The 14,923-nt window shown below is 37.1% G+C and overlaps 1 protein-coding gene across 12 annotated transcripts in view; it reads left to right on the top strand.

Annotated features, from left to right (window-relative positions):
• The window catches only part of LNPK (lunapark, ER junction formation factor), a 50,398-nt gene extending 35,844 nt beyond the window's left edge, over nt 1–14,554 (top strand). For 8 of the 12 annotated variants that reach the window (XM_021552524.3, XM_021552521.3, XM_085585115.1 and 5 more), the window contains one exon: nt 5,202–6,133. In XM_021552524.3, the coding sequence (XP_021408199.2) occupies nt 5,202–5,383 (182 nt within the window). In that variant the 3' untranslated portion in view covers nt 5,384–6,133. Of the gene's footprint in view, nt 1–5,201; nt 6,134–11,710 lie in introns of those variants that run through there. The other 4 variants (XR_014956728.1, XR_002467481.4, XR_014956726.1 and 1 more) reach the window with 1 other exon arrangement.
• The last annotated feature ends 369 nt before the right edge of the window (nt 14,555–14,923 follow it).

The following is a 14,923-nucleotide window of genomic DNA, read 5'->3' as shown; positions in this document are numbered from 1 at the left end:
GCTTTTGTTCACCACAGCAAAATAGCTGCTGTCATAGCAAGAATAGAGAATATATCTTCACTTACAGATGTAGACAAACATTAACATCAGGAAACCAACTTCACCACAACGCTGGCAACACAGGGGAGTACAACTCTTATCTGTAATTCATTTATACCATAGCTGTATAGCTCAAGGAAATAGCAAAGTAATGTGATAAAGAAATGCTATAAATATTTTTTACCAGTCAGCTACTTTAGCTAATGGGTGGAGCATGAAGCTGAATCTTTTTTTCAGTTGTGTGCTCATGTAGTGACCAGCATGTTACATGCATCTCCTGTGGATAAGAGATCTGAAGAATGTTTATGGGAGAGTGCCATTGACACTGAACTTGAGAATTTTGTTTTAAACCTCTGGAGAATTGAGTCATCAGCTGTCAATCTGGTGCAGATTACTGGCGCAAACATCATGCTTCCTTATTCAGCAGATCAATGTAGGAAATTTTAGTACTAGAGTGAAACAATAAACTTCAGCTCTTTTCTTACCTTTCCCATAAATGGCTTGATTTTGATCTTCTCCTCCTATCAAAGGCTAGTTGGTTCTCTTATGTACTTATCCTAAATGTATAAATGCTTGGATCATACTGAAAGAGCCAACAGGAAGCACTTTTAGCTTTGATTAATTTTGCTTTGCCTTGATTTAGTACTGTTATGCTGTATTGTTGATTCAGGTTTAGCATTTCATAATATTTTGAAACAAAATTGAAAAAAAAATCGACTGCATCAGTCTTTTGTGTTGAATGTCTGGTCCTGATATTTAGAGGTCTTCATTAGATGAAGATTTGAACTTCATCTGATTTGAACTTCAGACTTCACCACAGTGGTCAGCACTTCATGGACTACTTTATGTGATGTCTCTAGATTTGTATGGAATTCCTTGACCATCTTGCTAAAATATTTTTATGATTAGTTAATACTGTCACTTGTAAAGATTCTTGGAATACAGCAACTGCTAGTACATTTGAAAGGGTTTCCATTATAAAGGCAGGTGCAGAAACTTGGCTTGTTCAGCTGGAGGGATCACAGTAATGATCTCTGCCAGGAATAATGGCATTTCAAGTGTGTGCTCATCTTGAGTTCTACCACAAATGGAGCTTGGCTTTGGGCAAGTGTTGCAGAAATCTTTTTTAGGAATAAAACTGATGGAAGACAAAGGACTAATATATCTATAACTCGATTTCTCAAGCAGACATAGGTCAGCTCACCTTGACTCTAATAATTTGTAAACAAATTCTTTTGATTAAAAAAACATGTTTCCACTCAATCATAGTTCACAGTCAACCTGCCTTTTTGGTAGGACACAAAGGGTAGAGAGAATGCTGTGCCATTATCTGACTTGTTTCAAAGGGTTCACAATAGCTTTCTCTGACACCAAAGCCATTAACAGGTTACTGTGAGACACATGTTCTTTAAAGGCAGTTCAGACATGTGGGACTATGTAAAAATCTATCTTAAAGGGGAATTGTAGTAGTAAAGACAACTTGTCCCAAAGCTGCTTGAAACCACGAGCAGCTTTATTTTAGAGCAATTACACTGTTTTTATGAATTCCCACTTAATAGACATTTTCTACTTAATTTAATAGTGATGCACTATTATGATTTCACTGATTACTCAGTGAAATACTCTCTGCTACAAGAGGAAGGGTGGCTGACTTCTTACAATTATTAACTGCATATGCTTTCTAAGTACTAAGCATTAAGCAGGAGTGTTGGGAGGAAAAGCTGCTGTAGTCAGGAGCAGGTTTTTTAAGGTTGCATTGTTGCAGCTCTTAAACATGCAGCAAGCATAGGGCTGTGTTTGCTTTTAAGATTATGTGTATGAAGCTACATTCTTTGGTTAAATGATGGATTAAGTATTCCTGATCAAGGACAATTATATTTTCTTTTGTAATCTTTTTAAGTTTACAATCAGAGCTTTCACTTGTTGGCTTCTGCTCTTACAAAGACTTTATTCATATACTATTTAAATCAGGTTGACTTTAGGCAAGCTTTCCATTAATTGCTGTGTTTAAAATGGAATCACTATATATTTTTAATGAAGACTGATCATGTTTGTGGTTGGAGTTACCATCACTTACTCTGAATGTGTTGGCTACTCATTTAAGGGACCTACTCTTTAGTTTCTTGTAACTTTCTCAGACTGAATTACAAGACCAAAATTTTCCATGTTAATTTGTACTATTGTATATTCTGAAGAGTTTCAAGAGTTTGAATTAGTTTACCCAAGAACATGTGAAGGGAGAAGTTATAAAATACCTGACAATCTTTGTTTAAATAAGCAGTGTCTCCATAACTTTTAGTAGAATATAAAAATGAAAGCACCTTTGTGTTCCTTTCAATATAGTTAGAATATGCATTTATTCAGGTTTTTTTCTTTCCATTAGAAGCTTTTTCTGATGGCTGTGATTATTCCTGGGTTTTACATCAAAGATGTTAGAAATGCTTGGCATCTTTGTGATCAGACTGAGCAAACAGTCTCTTTCTTTGACTCTAGCCTGAAGACTGGCAATAAAGGAGTGCAACTCAAGTGTGGAGGGATTGGAGCAGGAAAATGCACAAACTTATTCATAGAATTCAAAGCTGAAGAAGAAATGCAGAGATGAGACAGAAAGAAAACTGACAGTTGGGAGATAAAGATTGAGCACAGACAGATATGGGATCAAGATGGAAATTAAGGAGCAGGAGGAGAGAGTGGGATGGTCTGGAAAGTAACTGGGGACATTCATTTGCTTGGGCAGAAATAGGAGGGTTGAAAAATTTTGTAACAAGAAGCCAGGGCAGGTGTTGAGCAGCCTGTGGTTGAGAGAGCAGGGAAAGAATCAGATGAGTCAGCTGCAGACTTGCTAAAATGAAAGATCAAGTCTGAGAAAAAGATGGAGAAGCTGGGCTGCTCTGAGCAGTCTGAAATGAAGCCTGGAACTAGCCATGTAGGTTTGTGTGGAAAGAGAGGTCTTAAGTTCTTGAAGACAGATGGCATTTGTACAAGGGCTGCTGGACAGGGGTGTGCAGCAGCTCTTCTACTCAGTCATGGGCCCAAGAATCCAGAGCAATGGTTCTAAAACTTTCAGCAATGCTTGAATTCTCTATCAGCCTGAAGCAGTCTGATTACTTTCAGACTTTTAGCCAACATGTTTTGATCAACATGAACATGTGGCATTTGACAGACACTTTTCCTGAGAGGTTGGTATTGGGACCACTGCTGCTCGATATCTTTGTAAGGAATATGGACAGTGGGCTCGAGCACACTTTCAGCAGGTTTGCTGATGATGCTGAGCTGTGTGGTGCAGAGCAGGGATTGCATCCAGAAGGACCTTGAGAGGCTTGAGAGGTGGGACTGTCAATGAAGTTTAGCAAGGCAATGTCTAAGGTCCTGCATCTGGATCAAGGCAATCCCAAGGACATGCTGAGCAGAGAATGAATTGAGAGCAGCTCTGAGGAGAAGCCTGTGAGCATATTGGTTGGCAAGAATCTCAGCATGACCTGGCAATGTGTGATTGCAGCCCAGAAAGCCAATCATGTCCTGCCATTATATTTGGCATCAGATATGTTTAATTTTGTTTTTCTTTTTCTTCTTCCCCCACCTTGCTTAGCTGTTTAGATGCAATTATTTTTGTTGTAGTCATTGCTATCTTAATATGTTGAATTATTAGGCTGTTCTAATTTTAACCTAGGGGTTTAACTTTTATTGTGATTCTCTTCCCCGTCCTACCAGGATGGCAGGAGGGAGGGTGGGGAGTAAGCAAGTGTCTGGTTTGCAACCCAGCTGCAGGCTGGGTTAAACCACCACAGGCCCCTGGCATAAGAAGGACACACTATTCTCCTTTGGGAGCAAGTCTGGAGGAGGGCCACAAACAGGGTCAGAGGGCTGGAGCACCTGTTCTGTGATGACAGGCTGAGAGGGTTGGAGCTGTACAGCCTGGAGAACAGAAGGCTTTGGGGAAACCATAGAGTGCCTTCCAGGATCCAGAGGGGCCTCAAGAAAGCTGGAGGGACATTATCCAAGGCCATATAGTGATAGGGCAAGGCAGAATGGATAGGAACTGAAAGAGTAGGTTTAGATTAGGTATTGGGAAGAAATTTTTCCCTGTGAATAGGGATGAGACACTATAACAGGCTGCCCAGAGAAATTGTGGCTGTTCCATTCCTGGAAGTTTTCAAGGCCCAGTTGGATGGGGCTTTGAGCAACCTGCTCTAGGGGAAGGCTGGAATTAGATTGATCTTTAAGGTCGCTTCTAACACAAACCACTCTATGAAGTTAGAAACATTTGATAAGGCTAATATTTTTGAGCTGTAATTTTGCATCAATTTTGCACACTATTCCCCTTCACAGTATGCATTAGTACTGTATAGTATTGAGTAATACTAGTCAATAAATCAACTGCCATCAGCAATACCATTCTACAGTAACTTTGTGTCATTTAATGCAACTCTGCGTTCAGTTTTTCAGTGCTTATGCTTTCTTCAAAATATGACTGACTTCTCATATGCTACTGAAGTCCTGTTGTGAAACTAGAATTTACTTCTTTAGAGGCCTTCTTTAGAAGGCATTTCTTGAAATAAATCTTTTGGATCTTAAAAATGTTTGTTATCAAAGATAGTCCCACCCTGGATAAGCAGTAAGTATACTCACTCCTGTGCAATCTTCCTGCACTACCCCTGGGAAGACAGAATATGTAATAATTTTCATTGGCTGGTTTGATATATTTTTTTTGGGTTTTTTCCCCCTGATTATCAGACTTCTTATGATTAAAGTAATTTCCATCAAGAAGAATGTTTTAGTTTGTGTACAGGTTGAACCCTTATTAAAAAAAAAGTAAACAGTTGGTGAAATTGACATTACCAAGGACAAGGAAACGGAATTCCCATAATATGTTTTTAACATCTCACTTTAGTAAATAAGCTTAGAAAGCTTCTGTTGAGGATGAACATATGCAAGTAATGCATAGTATTTTCCTAGTGGGAGCTAAGCTCTTTTCCATAGTATTTTTTTTCCTTAAATTTTAATTTTTTTACCTGTGACCATCTTAGAAAAATCAAAGTTTTTATGGGTTGAGGACATTGTGCAGTTACTAGTCAAAAGCAGAATGTTCAATTTGCTTTTTAAGAATATTAGCTGCCTCTCAATTTTTGGAAATGGCTATTTTGTCATTTTTCTTTTCACAGAACCTGAAGATGTGGCCCAGCTCGTTGAGGCAGATGATAAAGCGCCAAGTTCTGAGCATCTAAATGATAAGCTAGCTGAAGAAGTTGAAAAAGAAGCAGAAAACATTTCAACAACTGAAGAGGCTATTTCAGAGTCTGCTTCAGCAGAACAAAGTGAAGAATCTTTAATAAAAGCAGAATAAAATACTTCAAGTGCCTTCTGTAGCTAGTTTTTAGCTTTGTTCATGCCTGTTGTTACTATTCAGGTGAGCTTTTTTTAATGGTACAACTTAAAAATCTTGCTTGGGCCTCAACTGCCACAGTGTGTCAAAGCTATGTGTAGAAATGGGTATTGTAAATTAAGCATGTCTCTTTAAGTTAGCACATAGAATATGTAGTTGGTTGAACTCTAACAGTTGTAGCCCTTGTTCAGTTTGCATATCTAAAACCTTCAAAGTACAAGCTTTGCTAAGGGTGACTTACAATTTGACATCTCTTTAGCTGTCACACATTAAGAGCAATTACTAATGGCAATTGACCTAGTAAGTTTGGTCTAGTGAGCTTAAGATGCTTTTTAATGCTGCCCTGTTAAAATGGATCGAGTACATGTTTAATACACAGATGTTTACAAGCTAAAGTGTCATCTGACATTTGACTTAAGCATATGGAAGTGTCAATGCAGTGGTGTTAATATTCATTGTCTAACTTCTTGACAGAATTCATTTAAATGGCACTTGGATAAATGGCATCTCCTTTGGTGTTTGCGTTGCAGATGAACCAGAGGCACCTACTTGCAAAACTGTTTTGTGTTTACATAAAATATAAGAAGTCTCTGCACTTGATTGTACTTGAATACAAAGCACTATTTATACCTGTACTATAATGACAAGATATAAGTGAATTTTGTGCCTTTGTGTATTTTGTTAAAGGAAAATAAAGACATCTAGCAGCAATACTTGCTTTGTGATTCCTAAAACTGAATAGAATTAATGTTCTGCTGTATGCACTATTCTACAGTTACTTTGTGCAAGTTCAGAAGGAATGTGCCACCTTAAAAGGAGCCATGTCTGTCTGTAGCTAAGGTGGCTTTGATAGAGTAGAAATAGATCGCTGATGAAAAGGGTAAGGTGCACGTGCATTTGCCAAAAGGCTTTTCTAACTGTACCTAAAGCTTGTTGATACTATTTAATGTTACAATTGCAATGAATATTTGCTGCTGGATTACTGAAAATGTATTTTCTTCTATTGCGTTACTTTTTAAGCTAAGGACACTTGTTGCACATTTCCTGTTAAATGTAACAGCTGGCTTCCTGGTTTAGAGGTTTTCTGGTATCTGTGAGGTACCTAAATCAATCAGATTTTTTTAGAAATAAATGGTGAACATATGTGACTTGGTTGATTTAGTAATATTTACGATAAAAGTTCTATTTGTGTTGTGTACCTCCCTACAGAGAGAGGCAAATTTCAAAACCACTTTTAATCTAATGTCTTTGTTCCAAAGGGAAATGTTTTTACACTGTAAAGACAATAAAATCACTCAATCTTAGTACTTTGAGAGTCCTCTACAAGAAAAGCATGGTTCTCAATGTGACCTTAGTATCCATGCTTTTATACAAGACATAATTATTACATGAACAACGATTAATTTTTTGTCTTGGTTACTGCTTTATTTTCTGATTCTTTGGGGATAGTTTAGAAGCTCAGCCTTGCATCAGTCAGAAACAAGTGTAGTCTGTATTTAGATTAAGGAGGAATTTTTTTTCTGTTTCACCATATTAATTGCAATTAATATTTTAATTAGTAGTCTTAATAGACAGAATGTAGGCATGTGATTAAAGGAGTACTCATAGGCCTATACTTATGTGAATAATTAGCAAAAAAGCATTTTATGTGTCTTAGTTGGGAATACAAAGAAAACAGTCCCTTTTCAGGACATGTCTTACAGTATGAGAAGAGTACAAGGTACGAAGTGGTAAGGGAAATCAATTTTTTAACACTTTTAGAGAATATATTTTAGATTACAGAATTTATTTAAAATGGAAACAATTTTGCCTGAAAGATGGTAAAGCATACTTATTTTTTTGTATGTTGCTAATCTCTACACTGCATTTTGTGCCTCACTGAGTTATCTGCTTAAAGGCTTATTTCTTTGGAGAGGAAAAAAAACCACAGACCATGTGAGTAATTCAGTATGGTAAATTTTTGATGTACTTACATTATAAGTCATATGGGAGATGAAGGCATGAATTACTGTCAGTTCAGAACTTAAGGTTACTCTAGGCACAGATATGACTTCCTTTTAAAAATGTGCATCTGAAATGTCTGGTCTTTTGTAGAGTAATTTCAGGTCCTCTCCATGACAAGCAGTAACTGAGCTGTAATGCATATAATATCTCTAGAATTGACTGAGAAAACTTGATATTGGACCTACCTTGGGACATGTATATTTTCACATGTCCTGCTTTTGCCAAAGAAACTGATGTTTCTTAGGATTTTAGGAATATTAACATTTTTTTGAAAAAGGAGACTTAGTATTTGGAGGGGGGGTGGGGAATTGTTTCTCCCAGGATTCTTAAATGTGACATGAGCAACTTTACGCAGAAGTGATTGGTACTTTTTTGTTTAATATATCACTGAATATATCAAATATATCAAGTAGAGACAGCCAACCAGATGTGAAAACAAATACTTTTTAGAATATGAAAACTGCTTTGTTTTCACATAAATACCTACAACTTTTGAGTGCAAGAAGATTTAGGTCTGTTTTAAGTGCATGATAGAATTGTCCTGAAAGACTTTCATACTTAAAAAAAAAGTATGAGCAGTCTTTTCCATTAACTGCATGAGAAGGCTGGAAGGTTGATAAGGATGTCCTAGAATTTTGGTAGAGAAAAATCTATTTTTAGCTTTCTAATTTTTCAGGGTTTTGGGGTTTTTAAAGCAGCTCTAATAAATGAGGGCCCAGGGTTAATCTGTGGATGAATTTAGGCTCACGATGATGCATATGACTGTTATGGACTGAGCTTTTCTCATTTTACAGTAAGCATTCACATGTTACTCCTGCCAAGTGTGGTTGCCCCAGTCCTGATACAAATATGGGAAGAGGATTCTGTTTCTGCAGCAGTTGCTTCTTGTGTACTGTAACTGTGGCAATAGTAAAAGGCACCTGTCCAACAGGAATTGAATCCAAAAATACCTGTAAATGAACAGCAGTAACCACACTTAGTCGTGTCTTAGTAACACTGAAATAACCTTGGAAGTAGGAGTATGTAGACAAAAAAACTACAGCAATTGTTATATTTAATCCAGTTGCAGTTTCACTCTTAAGAATGACGAAATGGAAGAAAGTAGAGGGAAAAAATTAGAGAAATACTGTGGTTCCACATTTTGTCTTCTGACTTCTCCTGTACTCAAACTTCAATTTTTTTAGAAGTACTGAGATTTCTCACAGAACTAGACTTGTATGATGTCATAGGAGCCCCCTTTTCTTTCTGCAGCCAGGATGAAAAGCAAAATTGAGTGGGGTAGTGATGTAATATTTAGCAAGCTTGTTGATGTAGTGTTTTTATTGACTCTGGAATTTTTTGAATAACTGTAAAAATGTCCTTTATTCACTTAGAGTTTATAAATTGGCTGTGTAAAAACTCTGCCACGAAAGACAAATGAGTGTTCTAGTTCAAAATAAATTGGAATTACGTGGTCAAATTTACATTTTACTTTAGAAGTGAGTTTAAAAAGGCAATAGTATTTAAAATTCTAATACGTCTTTTAAACGAGAGCACAGTTGATTGCCCTTGGATATTTTGAATTAAAACATTAAGTGGAATCTTGGTATGGCGATTTCTTAAGAAATCTGTTTAGCCTCCATGCAGGAAAGAGAAGCTCCCAAGGAATGGAAAATGAAGGTAATGCAAAAGCTGATGGTTTAGGAATGGTTTAGAGATTATCAAAAGCAAGTGACTTAGGGTGGTTATTGTTGCCTTGAAGCTGAGAAGATTGAACCCCATGTGTTGCATGAGTAGAAGCTAATGGAAGGATTTAATGATGGAGTAAAACAATTGGGGGAGAGAAGGGATAATGTTTTTTTTTTCTTTAAGAAGCAAGACTTAAGAGATAAAAAAGATGAGCTTGAAGAGATTTTTTCAGAAAATGTAGTAGGATTTGGCTGTTACTACATGGCAGTACATAACTCAGGTTACTATCATGTTCCTATGTCGGAAATAATAAGGATGGAATTGACAAGGAATCTTATTGGAGAATTTTGTTTGCTTTTTAGGGGTAGTTCCAGAATAAGCATATGACAATAACTTGCTAGAAAAAAAGCTGTCTAGCTATTATGAGAGACTTTAAAAGTTTTTTAACCTTCAAAGCCTAGGGTAAACACATCTCTGTTGGTACATGGTTCTGAACTTGGCAACATGGTTTTGTGGTGCTGAAGGAGTGAGTAGGCTAGAGGAAACTTTCATTATTCAATAACTAAGTCTGCTGTTAAAAACTTAACAAGTCTTTTAATTTTTGTAAAGTCTGAACACATTCAGTACAAGAGTACTGGATGTAAAGACAATTTTAAATAAGCTGCTTCTCCTTATTTATTCTGCTTCTGGAGTGAGATTTTAAGTATTCTACAATGAGGAAAACTGTTTGTGGGGTAAGGGATGTCCTGTCTGTGAATATTGCACTAGAACAGTAACCTTGAAGATTCATTTTGTGTCTTTGGCAAATAATCATTTGACCAGTTCCCTGAGTGTTCTCAAGCAACATCTGTAGGCCTTCATTTCCTTCCATGTCTTACAGACTTGTTTTGGTTTAGTTTGGTTTTTTTCTCCTAAGCTCTCTTAAGAAATCCTTTCCCGTCCAGTCACGTGAAAGTTAATGCCTCAGATGTCAGCATGTCATGTTTCAGTTCCGTTCTAGAATTGGTAAAATTCAAACCTGTCCAGATTTCTGGTGTAGTGAGCCTCTGAAGGAGACTCACTACACTAGTACAGAAAACATATCTGTAATACAGGCTAATTTAAGAAAAGGCTGCAGATACATCCAGACATTAGAAGGGGAGAGTAAGTTTTCCAGGAATATAGATTAGAATAAAGAAAATTCCTAATCATTTGGGCAAATATCCTTGCAGGAGGGATTAGATTTAAAATGAGAGGGCAATAAAAGATTTCTCCATGACCAGTGGATTTGTTTGATTGATGGCATATGATTTCTGATAATTGCTTAAGTATGTAGTTAATGGCAGTATATGGGTGACAGATTTTTCGTGGTTGTCAGGAAGTTTTGATTCACTGGCAGGAAAATGTATGTGAAATGATTACTGGTCTTTGGCAGTGCTCCTCTCTTCCATGGTGTGGTCTTTAGGTGGAGTTCAAATCTCTCAGGTTTGTGGAAGGTGATGAAAGCAAGGAATTACAGCTGGTGGGGTTGACTGGCATAGGGTTGTTGACTCCAGATCCTGGTGTGTAGTCATGCACCAATGTTTTTGTCAGAGGACAAACTGTAAACTTCCATCAGAAATGTGTCCTAGTTGAGATTGTCTGGTAGTCTGAAATTCAGTGTACTTCCTGCTTTGGATTCTTGTTGTTTGTAGGAAAAGAATGGCATCCCTGAGTAGATGGGAATTTCTTAGCTTTGGGTTTTTACTAGACATTTGTTTATACTATAGATAAAGTTCCAATGGTGCTTAACAATGGGAACTGCTACCCCTCAGCGTCTAAAAAAATAAGAAATTGAGTTGTCCCTTAAGATCACGAGTCTCAAGGAATTTGACTTCACCATTGCTTTTGATTTGTGGGCCTCTCTGGGGTCTTGTCAGGTCACATTCAATCTTTTCTCTGAAAGAATAACGATTCTGTGCCTCTGTGAAGAATAAGACCTAGAGAGGTATGTGATAGGCAGGATAGTGAGAAGGGCTTTAAAATGAAATGTATTGATTATACAATAATTTGTTCCCAAACCATGGGGTTTTGAGATTAAAGCAAACACTTGAAAGATTCTCAATAGATTATTTAACTTTGCAACAGTGAAAAATCTAAAGCACTGTATCATATAACTTTCAAGGTTGCATAAAATCAATTTGATCATGACTTAAATTTTTGGGTAGAAGGGGATGTCTTGACCAAGTCTTGTAATACTGGTTACTTCTCACAGTAGTCACTGTGGGAATAAATCTATTTCAAAGCTGCCACTGTACATACCTAGCATTGTACTGCTAGGATTTTCAGTGAACAATTACTAATGTTTTTCAGGAGGGCTTCATAACCCTTTGCCACTGTAAAATCATGTATTCTCCTTTTGTTGTGTGACAAAAATAATTTTCAAAAGGGAGATTGCAACTGCTAGAAAGGAATACATGCAGCAAAATCCCGAGATAATCAGATAAAGGAGAAATCAAGGGGTGTATATACTGGAGAGCTGACAATTTTGGATGTTCAATTTGTAAATTCAAAGTCATCTCTAGATTTGTAAACTTATATTGAAATAATCATTCTTTCTCTCTTTCTCTCTCCATTTTGCTGCCGCAATGAAAATAGAGAAGCTGGATTTGTAGAAAACTCAAGCAACAAAGACCTTCCAGCTCTTCTCAAGTGGTCTGCCCTCTAATTCCTTGCATCACTTCAAGGAGTTCTGCTCAGTTGACGAAACTTAATTTTGACTTGTTCAGCACTCAAAAACCATTTACAAAACCACCAAGAAAATTCATTTTAAGAAAACTGTTTTGAATGATGTTTTAAAGGAAATGTGAAAGTTGTTATTTCTTTAGGAATGTTTGTACTTGCATTTTTTGTATATTAAACTTTTATTTGAACAGGAGTTCCTGTATATTTATAGATGCTATTGTTGTAGTAGCCTTGTTGCATTAGTAAAAGGTATGTGTGCTTATGTACTATAAATATTATCTTTAATCAGAAATATTATCTTTAATCATTCTAATCCTAGATGTAGCCTTGACTATACATCACCTGCACTTGAAATTCCATTAAAATCAATGGCAAAAACATTAATTAGTGTGAATTCTTAGGCTCTAATAGACTTCCTGAAATGTCAGGAAGTCTGTCTTAGCTTTTCTGCTTATAATAGAGAAAATATTTTAACTTGTGCTCCCCTTTTGAAACTCACTGGCTTACCAAATTTTAAATCAAATGAAATTAAGTTGCATAGCTTGTTATTTGAATATATGCTGGTTTTGCTATGTATGTAACTTCTTGAGGAAAAAACGGATCATGAAAAAGCTATTTATTTACCTGAGCTTAATTGATGATTTGAGGTGATAATTCTGTTTAATAGTTCCTTCTGTGCTGGCTGTACTTAATCAACTTGAATTTTGTAACATAGGACATATGAGGCCCCCATATGTTCCAAACAAGGATGAGGGGGCCCCTGCCTCTTTAGTGCAGTCCCTGCCCCCCCAGTTGGACTGGCATATGTAGGAGAAGAAAGTTGTTCAAGGTTGAGTAGTTTCTGATAAGACCCATTTGTCTGTGCTGTAGCCAATTGTGAGAACTCTTGGCTCATGGCATGAGCAGCCAGCTCTCCACCCTCAAAGGTCAGCCTGGCACAGGACTACAAAATTTTGTGTGCTGAAGTAGAGGCAGGGAAAACCTGCCTTGATTCAGGATTGAAAATATGTGGCAGCTTCAGAGAGAATTGTGGAGTTGTGAAGGTGCTGACTTTGGCCCACGATTCCATAGACATTTCAGGGTGGGTATTGCAGGTTTTATTGTATCTAAATGTGATTTATGTCTTTATTCCTCCATTATTGTCCACAAGGCACTGCCCTGTGTCACAGGCCTGTATTACCTAATTTTTTCAGACTGTTTCATTTTCATTAGCACAGCTGCTTTAGCTTGTGATCAGTGTACTGCATCTCACTGATAAGCTAAGAGGGTATTAGATGCACAGAAGTGACACGTAACCCTGTCAGCCTGGCTTGATTGACCCCTCAGCTTCCGAAACATGGGTTCTTTTTTTTTTTTTTTTTTTTTTGTTAAATCCAAGTTAACCTGCATCCATTTTCACACAGATTCCGGGTAGTTTAAAGGTTGGTCGGATTCGAATATTGCTCTTTCAAATTTGATAATGTATGAGTACAGAACTGTGACCTTTGATACGTAGTAATACATCAACATGACATGAGCAGTAAGTGCAGCAATTACCTTTACTACGCTTCAGATTGTGTTTTAGTTGTCATCTTGCATGCAATTATTTCAGAGAAAAAGGAATGCCTTTAAGTTAAATATTTTTTGCAAATAGCATAAGTGCAGAAATTAATCTCTGGGGACTTCCTGATTTACAGGTAAATGTTTTCAAATGGATCTTGGCTTTTAAATTAACATTGTTTTAGTGGTAGAAAGGAATCTGGTGCCATTGACTTTTATAGTACTTTTTTTATCTGAAAGAGTTTCTTTAAACATTGTTGTTGTGTTCTAATGTAATCTAAATTTCATATTCTAATTTATGGCCAAAGCCTGATCCTGCAGGCAGTTGACATGTCACTGTGTTCATGTTGCTCCCGTGATAATACTCGTGAGTTGGTTATGTGCATGGTAATAATGCAAGTTTACATGCTTTTAAGTGCCTTTCAGAACATCAGAGCATCTCAGATGTGCATCACATACTGATTTAAGAGGCTGTTTTTAGGTGCCCCAGCAATGTTTCATCTTTTTCCTGAGCAGATCAAGATGCATTTGGTTTATTTCCAGATGTTCTTTCTCACTTGTTATAAATTATTTGGATAATAATGGTGCACAACCACTACCTGGTAGTGCTATAAAAACACAAATCAGTACTCCTTGCCAAAGAGCATAAGGCCTTGAGAGGACTGATAGCAGTTGTGGTTTCTGTTCTGTGAACTAAGAATCAGAAAAAAATTATTGTGTCATTCTGAGCAAGCAATTGAGTGACCATTGAATGGTGACTCTATCAGTGTTGTCTGTCACAACCTAAACTCAAAGGGATAATTTGAAGTAGAACTTCATGTTCTTGTAAAATATCTGCCTCATCAGCAGCCAAGCACTGAGTGGTGTTGGTGTGCCAGAGTTAGGCACTGAACTTTAATTCAGGAGCTGGGAAAGGGCTTATTTTGTTTATATTAAGGTGAAAGCAACACCTTTTGGAAAGGCTTTCTTTCAGCTGTCAAAAATGTAAACCCCTAGCCCCCAAAACCATTTAGCCATTCTGGGTCTCAGGAGGCAGCTGTCCCCAGTGGCTGCTGTGGAATAGGGACAGAAAGGAGCCACTCCCTTCCAAACCTACCATGAGCAGAGGGGTGCTTTTGCTAGGCTGGCTTTGTCTTTTAATTCCTGCCTGGAGGTTGCTCACTTGCTGTATGTGTGCACTTGTTATAGATGATAAAACTAAAAGCTTTTCTAATGCAACGCAAAGGTGTCTTTCTTTTGCTCACTATTTTCTAGCAAGTAGCTATTGTGGTGTTGTATGTCCGCAGGGAGTAAAATCAAAACAAATTTATTAGATCACCATATAACTTACTCCTAATCAAGATCTTGACCATGCAAACTGTTTTGCAAAGCCTCAAGGCAGGTGCTACCTGGGGACAATGTGCAAACGTGTTTTTGTTTAGTTTCTTGTTGATTTTTGGCATGTACCACTTAAGGGCACTTAGACCCTTAATTCCTTTAAAATATGCAAAAAAGTAGAGTTGAGCTTTTTTGCTGTCAATAAATTTTAAATGTTAATAGTCAGTAGTGAGTTACTTTGGGAAAAAAAAAAACACCCAACCTACTTTT

This window comes from Lonchura striata, chromosome 7 (assembly GCF_050655825.1).
Source record: "Lonchura striata isolate lonStrDom1 chromosome 7, ASM5065582v1, whole genome shotgun sequence".
NCBI lineage: Eukaryota > Metazoa > Chordata > Aves > Passeriformes > Estrildidae > Lonchura > Lonchura striata.
This window is presented reverse-complemented; position numbering and strand designations above follow the sequence as displayed.